The following is a 12074-nucleotide window of genomic DNA, read 5'->3' on the forward strand; positions in this document are numbered from 1 at the left end:
AAGGTTTTGAAAAATAATTTTATTATCAATTGAACAATTTTAATTTTTGTAAGCCTTGTTTGCTTTTTATGGAATTGTTCCTATTAGCTTACTTGTGATAGAAGCTTAATTATTTTACAAAATGAATCTATTTTAATTTTTTAGTGGGATTCTATTAATTTTTATTTTTAGCAATAAGATTTATTTTGTTTAGTCTACATTTCCTATTTTTATTGCAGTTAAAACTTTATCTGTAATAATTATTTATTATTATATTTATTTGTTTTTAAATTGGTATTTTAAGATGTTTAATATATTTTTATAATCTTTATGCACTTGTTACATCTACAGATTCAGGTAACACCAGTCTAATTATAAATAATTTGTTCATAATTAGCACAGCAGTAGATAAATGAAAATAAAGAATAAAAATCCAGTACAAAAATCTAATCATTCTAGTATTTTCTTTTTAGTATCAGCTGATGACACTAAGAAATAATTTTGTTTTGGTTATGCTACTTTATTGCTATAAATCGTTTCACTGTAATAGTAATTGTATGGTCACTATCACTGTAATATCTTCTATTTTATATATATTTTGATAATCTTCTTTTAAATTTTGCTTTCTTCAACTACTTTCAGGTGTCTTTCTTCTTTGGTCATTCTTAGATTTTCCTTTGATAAAGGAATCCAGTTCCATACATTTAAAAATATTTCCCCTCAATAATTTGCTGTTATTTTATTTTTAACTTTTTTTTTTATTAGCTGATACTTAGAAAGACTCTATATATACTCTATATTCTTGCATTGAATCTCAATTTCTGCAGTAAATAATATAATACATGAATTTAATTTTTATACTGTGTAAGTTATTAAATGTTTACTTTTATATGAACCATTCTACATACATTCTAAATTGTAATAACTGAAATCCAATTTGAAACATAAGCTTAATCATCAGGAGGAAGTAAACTTATATAAATGTTAATTATTTTCATGAACTGATCATTTTTGATATTTTAAATTCAGTAAAAAGCCTCTGTAATTTACATACTTAAGCGTCATTCAGATGATAAAATAAAAAGTTATAGTAATGTAGCCTGCTTACAGTCTTGAAAAAATAAAAATCAATGAACATTTATTGAGATATAAAAGGAAGTCATTTGTTGCACGATTTTTTCAACCAAAGAATTCAAGGTACAGAGTCTACCATAAAAAATTTGAAGTTTATAGATATGTTGCAAGTGCAATAAAAAGTACTGACTTAAGACTAAAACTGCAAGCTCTTTATCACAATAACAAAGAACTTATTCATAAATTTAATGTTTTGCATTTTATTTACTTTTTCACTTTGTGATTTACCAATTTTTATTTTTTGAAATCTGTTATTTGTTATGTCCTTAAGTTTTTTCCCTTTTTGTAACTATCTGGCAAATATATTCCAGTACTTTTATCTTCCATCAGTTTGACTTCTTGAGTTTTTTCATACTTTGTGATACATTTCATCTTCCTCCCTATAATGTTATTTTTTCAGGCTAAAATCACACATTCTTCCTCTGAAGTTTCTTCTTTTTTAACAAAAACAGTTATTATTTTTCACTAAAAAAATTGAACTCAGCATCTGTAGCAGGTAAAGAATATTCTCTAGTTCATTCTCTTAGGTGTGTCTTATCAGTTTTCAGTCAGTCACACTTACATCCTGACTTATTTCTTTTAATTTTGATATGATATAATTGTTTTCGTGAACATGGATGCCTTTAAGAAATATACAGTATCAGCTGATGACACTAAGAAATAATTTTGTTTTGGTTATGCTACTTTATTGCTATAAATCTTTCATATTAATTAAATTGATCAGAGTTAATCAATATAACTCTTAGAATCAGACTAGTTGTGGGTTATTTTTCTCTGACTTCTTAATTATACGCTTTCAGTTTACAGTGGTACTGGTGTGCTTAACCATTGGTTATGCTACTTCATTACATACTTGATACATAAAAGTTTATGATTTAGTTGATAATTATTGCACTTTTGTAATTTTTCTTAGCCTACATTATTCTCAGAAGTCTTTTTTCTTGTCATTTTATTTTAGTAATAGATTATACATCAGAATTTTGTACCCTTGACACCATTATTTAAATTTGAATTAAATCTTATTACATTATAGTTTGTTCTATAACTAAGCTAAAAGAATTTTTTAATAAAAACTGATAATTATTCTGCTTATGAGTTTCATTAGTTGACTGATAACAGCAAGAATGTGGACCTTAAAACAAGTCTGCACATTGTTATTCCAAATAGGAAATAACAAAATTGTATAAGTTTTTTAATGCCTTTTAGCCATGTTTTTCAGTACAATTATTATCTCCAAACACTGAGTGACTATTTCATCCTTCAAAATGATTTTTATGTTCACATTTTGAGACTATTTTCCTATGATAAATCATGTACTCAATTTCTGTATTAAATTTCTTTTTTTTTTGTTGGTACAATTGTTAATGCATTGAAAAACATCTTAAAATGCACTGATAACATCTTAGAAAAAATTTATAGATTGTTTTTGAAAATTATTTTATGTATTGTTTTTCTATTTTTAAATCTTATTTGTATTTTAAAGATTAGATGATAGTATAAGAAAAATGAAATTGTGTAAACATTAATGTGAAAATTAAATATTAAATGTAGAAGTGACTATAATAAGCAGTAATTATATTGTACAGTGAGGAAGATTAAATATTTAATTGCTCATTTTACTTTATTTCTCTATAATTTTTGTTATATATTTTTTTCTTATTTTATATTTTACTTTACTGTTTGTATTGTCAATAAATAGTCATTTTGACTACGAATTTGTGAAGCACATTTTTTTATCTGTAAAATTATGCATTAAACCATTCTTTATATTTAGACTACAAAATGTATGAGTAGTGTCCCTTTCCTGTAGTAAGTATGTATAGGAAAGTGGAGTGGAGTTGTAGTAATCCCATTATTAAAGTCTGGTTAAAGACTTTAATACAAATATCTTTACAAACTTTAATATAAAGACTATACAAACATCTGTTTGTATAGGCGCTTAATGCAAGCAAATGGAAAGAATGGTAAACTACTCACTCTTTATTACCAGTAATCTAATTTTACTTAACAACTTTTTAAGTCAGTGAAAATATGATTAATACAGATGGTTAGGTAAGGAAATTAATGCTGCTGATGAAACTACCCTGTTCTAGGATATCACAATGAAAATCTACCTACCATAATTTAAATATCTTAGCTTTGAATATGTTGTCTCATAAAAAAAGTCTTTAAATTTATAATTAATTGTCCTAGATTCCTGCCTGGTAAATAGCTTAAATACAGCAATTTGTATTACAAAAGTGAAATCTCATTTAATATTTGTAATTTCAGTGAAATCAATTTCTGAGCACATTATTACTAGTGCAGTTTTTGTAAATTTCTCCTTAATATTCCATGGAGAAAGGCATATTGTAAAATGCAGTAATTCATGATCATTATTTTTATAATTGGACAAATCTGACATTGAATTTTTTTATTAACTTTAAACCCAAAGGGTAATTTTCTTCTTGTTTTAGAACTGTAAGGAATGTACTTCTCAGAAATCGTTGGCAAGTTGCAGAGGTGTTATAAGTTGTCTGCTTAACACATACGTAGATTCCTTCCTAGTAATTTACTGGTGTTCTTAATATATTCAAAACATCATGCATATGCATATTTATCATAGGATAGAATATGCAGATTTCATCAAAACAGTCAACTGTATATTTGATTTCATTATAATGATCAATAATTATAGGTCTTCCATTGAAACATTGTTCGACCTTGATGTATTGTTGATAAGAGACAGGCACATATTGACCACTGAATACTGAATGAGAAGAGAAGGTTGAAGATTTTCTGCACTGTATGGTTTTGAGGAATTTGTAGAATAAATAACTGTTAAGAATCTTCTTTTTTTTTTCAAAAGTAAATGTTAGAATTATAATGAAATATATGTCAAAAAACATTTAAATATTCAATCTTAATACAATACAATATGAATAATTGTATGTCATATTTTGATTAACATGAATATTACTCAGTACAACATTGTAATAGTATGAGTAAAAATTCATTACTTGAGCAGAATGAAAGGATTCGTTTACCAATTGAGTAGAACTGTGTTTGCAGAAATTTTTTTCTTTCTATTTGGTTCCTTCTTCATGATTTGAGTTGGCCATGATCATTTTAGAGCCAGAAGCTAATTCGTAACTTTTGACAAGATGAGAAGAGTTTGTCTTGTTTATACTTATGTAATTAATCATAGGTAACCCGTAAAATTCATGATTTCAATTCACATGAAGATTTTTAAATTTAAAACATTCTTAATTTGATAAAAAAAAAAAAAAAAAAAAAAAAAAAACAAGTAACAGTACAAATCAGATACTATTGATTAACTACTAAAGATGGTTTTCAGACCATTTACAGAAAAGCGAAGTTAAAAACAGTGTAATCTTCAAAACCACTGAAGAGAAGTAGAATAATTATTATAAAAAGATAAGCAACTTATTTTTAACTGGTTGGGTTGATTGTAGAAGATCTTTTTAGTTATTTTTCGTTGTTGTGGGAACAACTGATACTATGTTTAAATTTTATGCTATTAACTTTTATACCGATGTTAATAAAAAAAAACCACTGAGCTGATCCAGTAATTTTTTATCAGAGTTCTTATTAAAATTTAAGGATAATGTTTGAGTGAGCAATAAAGCTTTGAGAACATGTCATACGTAGTTTAATTTTTCATGTAATATTTTCAATCTCTTGACTAAATCACATTTTGTGAAAGATACTGTCCCTACATGGTTTCAGCCAATGAAATTAAAAAAAAAAAAAAAATCAAATTTTATTTTGTTATATCATTTATCAAAATTCAATTAATTTTTCTAGAGTTATTAATTATTAAATAGAAAATGTTATTGCATTAAGATTTCCGTTAACAATGAATAAGAAAGAGAGGTAACTTTCGAAGCGAGCACTATCCATGTATTGAGTATTTAACAAATACTTAAAAAGTTGACTTTTAAGCAAAGTTGTTATTTAAGCATTCTATAAAAAACTAAAACAAAAGGGTTTTAGATTCATTGGGCTTGTTTGTTTTAATTTTTATTCAATTTTTTAATTTTATCATGTAATGTCACTTTCAGCAATTATGAATGGTGGGAAGAGGAAAATGACTTGGTAGGTGATTTTAGAATAATAATTAACTCAGTATCAAATAAAGGGCAAGCAGGAGTAGGTTTTGTAATGAACATGAAGGTAGGGAAGAGAATAGAGCATTTCAAAAAGTATAGCAATAGAATCATTGTAATCAGGATGAAATCAAAACCATAGCTGTTAACGATTGTTAATGTCTATATGCATACAAGTACCCATGATGATGATGAGGTAGAGTGTGTATACAAAGAAATTGATGAAGCAATTAAACACATAAAAGGAGATGAAAATTTAATAATAGTTGGACATTGGAATGCAAGCATCGGAAAAGGCAAGGAAGGAAATATTGTGGGTGAATACGGGCTGGGCAAAAGAAATGAAAGAGGGGACCGACCGACTTATTGAGTTTTGCAGAAAGTATAATTTAGTAATTGCCAACACCCAGTTTAAAAAAAAAGAATATACACGTGGAAAAAACCCGGTAATACTGCAAGGTATCAGATAGATTATATCATGGTTAAGCAAAGATTTAGAAATCAACTCGTCGACTGCAAAGTATATCTAGTAGCAGACATTGATAGCAACCTAATTTAATGATAATGAAATTTAGATTGGTGTTTAAAAACCTAAAGAAAAGGTGTCAGAGGAATTAGTGGAATTTAGAGAAACTTAAGGAAGAGGAGGTAAAGAAGAATTTTGAGGAGGGCATTGCAGAGGTCTGAGTAAAAATATAAGGTAGAAGAATGGGAGAATGTTAAAAAGGAAATTCTTAAATCAGAAATCATCATAAGTAAACTTTACAGAACAAAGAGAACTGATAGAAAACCTTGGATATCAGAGAATATATTATTGTAGCTGATGGATGAACATAAAAAGTATAAGAATGCTAATGATGAAGAAGGTAAAAGGACCTATCGACAGTTAAGAAATACTATAAACACGAAGTTCAAATTAGCAAAGGAAGAGTGGATTAAAGAAAAGTGGAAAGAGAAATGATCATTGGTAAAATAGATGAAGCATACAGGAGAGTTAAGGAGAATTTTGTGGTATATAAGTTAGACTCTTAATAATGTGTTAAATAAAGATGGTATAGTGATTTATATTATGAAAGAAATGGTTGATAGTTGGGTAGAATATATTGAAGGGTTATACAGAGGAAATGAATTATAAACTGGTGTTATAGAGATCTGGAGTTCATAGAGTATTTTAGGATTTGAATGGGTGAAAGGCTCTTTCATACATACATAGGATACCTGTAGAATTACTGTGCAGTGCAGGTGAGGAAGCGATTGATAGATTATACACACTGGTGTGTAATATTTATGGAAAAGGGGAAGTTCCGTCAGACTTCAAAGAGAGTGTTATAGTCATGATACCAAAGAAAGCAGGAGCAGATAAATGTGAAGAATACAGAACAATTAGCTTAACTAGTCATGCATCAAAAATCTTAACTGGACTTCTGTACAGAAGAATTGAATGGAAGAAGTGTTAGGAGAAGACCAATTTGGTTTCAGGAAAAGTATAGGGACAAGGGAAGCAATTTTAGGCGTCAGATTAATAGTAGAAGGAAGATTAAAGAAAAACAAACCAACATGCATGGCATTTATAGACTTAGAAAAGACATTTGATAATTGTAGACTGGAATAAAATGTTCAGAATTTAAAAAATGTAGGATTCAAGTATAGAGATAGAAGAACAATTGCTAACATTTACAGGAACCAAACAGCAATAATTGAAGAGCAAAAGAAAGAAGTCATAATATAAAAGGGTGACAAGGATGTTCCCTATTCCCATTACTTTTTAATCTTTACATAGAATTAGCAAAGTTAATGATTTTAAACAGTGTTGATTCGAAGTTACAGTGCAGTGGAAAGATAAAGATGCTATGATTTGCTGATGATATAGTAATCCTACCTGAAAGTAAAAAAGATTTAGAAGAAACAATGAAGTCCTATGCAAGAACTACCACATTAAAACAAACAAGAACAAAACGAAAGTAATGTAATGTACTAGAAATAAAGTAGATGGACAACGACTGAATATAAATGTAGGACGAGAAAAGACTAAGGAGGTAGAAGAATTTTGTTATTTGGGAAGTAGTATTAATAAAGCAGAAGCAATATAAAATGCTGAATAGCACAGGCAAAATAAGATTTCATTCAGAAATATAATTTGCTTACATCAGAAATTAATTTAAACATTTTTGAAAGTAAATTTTTGGAGCATAACTTTATAAGGAAATGAAACTTGGACAATCAGAGTACCTGAGAAGAAAAGATTAGAAGCTTTTGAAATGTGGTGCTATAGAAGAATGTTATAAATTAGATTGGTGGATAAAGTGACAAATAAAGAGATGTTGCGCCAAATTTATGAAAAAAAGAAGCATTTAGATAAATACAGCTAAAAGAAGGGACAGACTTTTAGGCCATATCGTAAGGCATCCTGGCTGTGATATTGGAGGGACAGGTAGATGGGAAAAATTGTGCAAGCAGATAACATTTGGAAAATTTAAAACAAATTGTTAGGAATGTTGCAAGTATACCAAAATGGAATGACTGCTACTATATAGGGAATCTTGTAGAGCTGCATCAAACCAGTCAAATGACTGAAGACAAAAAAAATTGAACGGCACAATGAGAAGGCTAGAAGTTCAGATTGGTCTAAATGAGTTTCCACGACTAGTCATTGAATGTTTCTAGTCTCGTTGAATCAGATAAAAAAGTTTTGTGAATGTGCGATAAATGATTTTCTCACAATTATACTTTATTTTTGTTTGTATATTAATTATCTTATTACCTCAAAGAGAATGGAACTTTTTGGTTTGTCATACCGGGAGGGAAGAAATAATTTCCACAAGCATAGCCTATGACTCGAAAGAAGTGAACTTTAAAAATTATAAATTAATGTTTTTTTAAAGGTTACTAATTTGAAAAAAGAAAAAGGTATAAAAAAGAAGTATGTTTTCAATAACTAAATAAAAATAAGACCGGAATTACTGTAAGTTTAAAACCTTCTTTTTTATCACGATACGTAAATTTGTGCTCTGTACAAAAAAAAGGTAAGTCTGGGAAAGTCTCAAGAACTATAAAAAAAATCTAAACTGTTTAAATGTTAAAAAACATTAATTTATAATTTTTAGTCATTAATTAACGAATTCAATCTTTAGTTATCCCGCTGAGTTCACTTGTTTTAACCGGCATGTGTGTACCGTTTATTGTTTATTAATTCAGAAGGCTTTGGAAATGTTTATGATTTGTTTATTTTAACCTGGACGGTGTTTGTGTACCGTTCCTTTACAAGGATAATGTCGAAGTGCATAATACTTTAAATCTGTGTATGTTTTAAATATGGGTTAGGTATAAGTTTTAATAGAAATGGGGAATTGTTGCCGGGCGTTTGGTCTTATAAGAAAATATTCATCTAGATTAAGACAGAAGTAAGAATCGTTTTTCTCATGTTTACTTCGAACGGTTGTATTTGAATTTTTGTGTGATTATTTTCAGTATGTCCTAGTCACTTATATGTTGTTTTCTTTTCAGGAAAATTGTACTTCTGATGGTTGGTTTAGATAACGCTGGCAAGTCGAGTACAGCTAATAGTTTATGTAACGGTACGTACGTAATGCAGCAAAATATTTAAAAATTAATGCATTTTTTAAATTTATTTTTATTAGTTTTATTGGAATAAAAGGAAATTATGAAAAAAATAAAAGTAAATCCAAAATATTTTAAGTAAGCAAAAGTGTTTTTATAGCTACTAAAGTGTTACATAAAAGTATTTTTCTGGGTTTTTTTTTATTACCTTTTAATCAATGATTGTATACAATTTTTTTGAAAATTAAAATATTCTTTGTTTTAATAATGTGATAATTTCAGAAACCATGGTGTCATGAATGAGAGTACTAATTTTGTACTCAAACTGTTTCAATTATTATTATACTATATTTAATTATTTTTGTTACAAGTTGTTATAAATACATTTTCTCTTATATAATAGGTCCACTAATATTGCATGTTAGATTGAAGTAAGTGACCACTCAGGGTCCTTTTTTATAGTAAATTGTTAATTTTGGTAATCTGGTCATAAAATGCTGTAAAAAACAAAAAAAAAAAGAAAACTGGAATAGATAACTTGGATAATTAAAGATTTCTTAAATTTGACTTTGTGATGTCTTAATAACTGCAAACTTTTCTTATGTCAAGAACCCTATTTAAAACACTTCTGTAGAGATGAGTTGAGAACAATAATAAAATCTGTGGCAACATGATGTATTAAAAGAGATTAAAAAAAAATATTTTTTATAGAGATTTTGATAATGATTATTTTATCAACTAAACAGAAATATTAATCACAGTTTTCTAAACTACCATTTTGATATTTTCATTAATAATTTTTTAATACTTAATATCGCCATGTTTAAAGCATTCTTTACTGTTTTGCTGAAAAGATAATTCATCACAATTCCAACCTTACCAAGGTGTGGAAGGAATCAGATGTTTGTAAGGGTTTGAGAGGAAACCATTAAAAAAAAGTATTACTATATTTCATTATCAGAGAAAAGTGCCAGAATAGTAGTGATGATGTTTTTGTTTAAAACGATGAATATAATAGAAAAATGCTTAAAATATTTTGTACTGAAATTGATTAGTAGGGCTTCATCTCTTAAATATAATCAATCTGAACAAAAGAGCCATAAGGATTTTTTATAATTTTTTTCTGACTTTGATTTTAGTGTTGACTTTAGTTTGATTTTAAAGCAAAGGCTGTACAAAATGTTTTTCTATTTACCACCAGGATTAAAAAAATCTTAATTACTAGGGCTACCACTTCACATATGTAATAATAGAATCCCTGACAGTAGTTTATCAGCCATTTACACTACATAGTAGCAGCTGTAGTGTTATTCTGGACTCTCCAAACAAGTCACAAAACTTTTAACAATAATTAGGCTTACCATATTTTTTGGGTCCAACCCAGGACATATTTTTTAAATTACTTAAAAGTCTTAACAGTTTACTGAAACATTAAATTTTATTTATTCAGGTTTTTTTTCACGAGACATGACATGTTTTTTCAGAAATGGTTTGTTTTAATTACATCATAAAATTCACAACAAGAAAGTTGTGAATTAATTTTAACATTTAGCAGATGTTTAACAGTAGATACTGAAAGTCTACTTTCTGCAGACCAAATGTTCCCCATAATTGAAAAAACTCTCTCAACTGAAGCAGATGTCCCACACAAAGACATCACAAACTGATCTATTTTAAAATATTGCAACATGAAATATCAATCTTTTGAAACACTTTAAAAATTGCTTTCCACTTCTCTTCAATAGTATCTGGTACTTTTTCAGAACATGAACCACAACCTACCCTTTGATTTTGAATTACCTGGTTCAACAATGTAAAAAAAAATCAAAATAGGTCAACAGTATTTATGGAATCTTTTACAATTTCATTAACAAATTTTGCACTCTCTTTGAAATCAGACCAGGCAATTTCAGTTTGTAAATTTATCCACTAAAACTTAATAACTTTATCAAAACTGGTTCTCCACAACTTGTCTAAACATCAGAAGAATTTTTGTTCCTGAACGTCTTTATTTTCTTTTAGAGTACATAGCAATTCTTTGACAGAAGATGGTATAAATTTTTGGGTTTTTCTTTCCTGAAGTTGACAAATTAATTCAGAATATGTCTGAAATGCTTCTGTTGCTGTGATAGAATTTGCTTCCAATTTCAGAACTACATTATTAAATAACTGTAGAGCACCACATACAAATTTCAAAAATAGTTCACTTTCTAGATTTTCAAAAAAGTAAAATAATAATTATCGGCATTTGTCACAAGATAAGAAGTATGATTTTAGGCCATCAAAAATGGAAAGAATTCTTTCTATTGCGGTAACAAACTAAGGAACTTTGTGCTGCTATGAGACAATAATTTTTTGTAATCTGTTTCCACAGATTTGCAGAACTTTTTATCTTTACTTTGTTATCTTACTGTATGTATGTGAAAATATAAATTTTTGTAACAATAACTTCTATGTCTAGGGGTAGAGAATCACATGCTGTTTTTACTGAATTGTGTACAATGTGGGCTGAACAACCAATTCCTAAAATAGGTCTATCTAAATCACTTTGAATTTTCTTAATACATTTTAATTCCCTTTTCTCTTCACACCACCAAAATGACTGTTACTGTTTTCATCAGTATAACAAACCAACTTTTCTTCAAGTTTGTATTTTTCACACACTGCAAAAGATACAGAGTCAAAATTTGACCAATTTCACCTGACACTTCATTGAAATTAAAAGTTAACTTGAATTCCCTCCGCCAGACTGAAATATCTTACAAGTTATCTTACTAACAAGTATTACTTCACTTCTGTTTGAGCTATGCCTCATTAGTGTTACATAATTAATGTTTTCCAAAGAACGCAACACATTTTCAAATATAAATGGTGAAATAATACTAATAGTAATTGCCTCGGTTTTGGTTCTAGCAGATGAAAATTTTGGGTCATATAACTTTTTAACCAGTTTAGATGTGCAGTCTGATGTTTTGAAACTGAGTTCGTATCTAGCAGTGTGGTATGAAAATGTAGCTTCTTTGTATTCCTGTTGCAGTTTAACATTAAACATACATTTTCTTTTACCCATTGCTATTTGATGAAACATAAAATGAATAGAAATAAAATGATAAAAAACTTGTAGACAAGTTACTTCACACACGAAAACAACATAAACACATTGCCCCTGTTGTGTTGATAACATGGCAGAGAATTTCTCTTCTGCGGTGGTTGAAGCCGCAGAAGAACTCTCAATCCCCCGGAGCACGGGTCGAGAGAGAGTAGCTGGTTGGTGGGCTCGGGACTTGACTGCGA

General features: G+C 28.3%; 1 protein-coding gene across 1 annotated transcript in view; it reads left to right on the forward strand.

The window, feature by feature from the left end:
- Positions 1-8465: 8465 nt before the first annotated feature.
- LOC142321915 (ADP-ribosylation factor-like protein 13B) overlaps positions 8466-12074 on the forward strand; it is a 41522-nt gene continuing 37913 nt past the window's right edge. Inside the window, exons 1-2 of the mRNA XM_075360434.1 lie at positions 8466-8623; positions 8727-8797. Coding sequence (XP_075216549.1) covers positions 8562-8623; positions 8727-8797 — 133 coding nt within the window. The 5' untranslated portion in view covers positions 8466-8561. The remainder of the gene's footprint in view (positions 8624-8726; positions 8798-12074) is intronic.

Source organism: Lycorma delicatula, chromosome 3 (genome assembly GCF_047948215.1).
Source record: "Lycorma delicatula isolate Av1 chromosome 3, ASM4794821v1, whole genome shotgun sequence".
NCBI classification, from domain to species: Eukaryota; Metazoa; Arthropoda; class Insecta; order Hemiptera; family Fulgoridae; genus Lycorma; species Lycorma delicatula.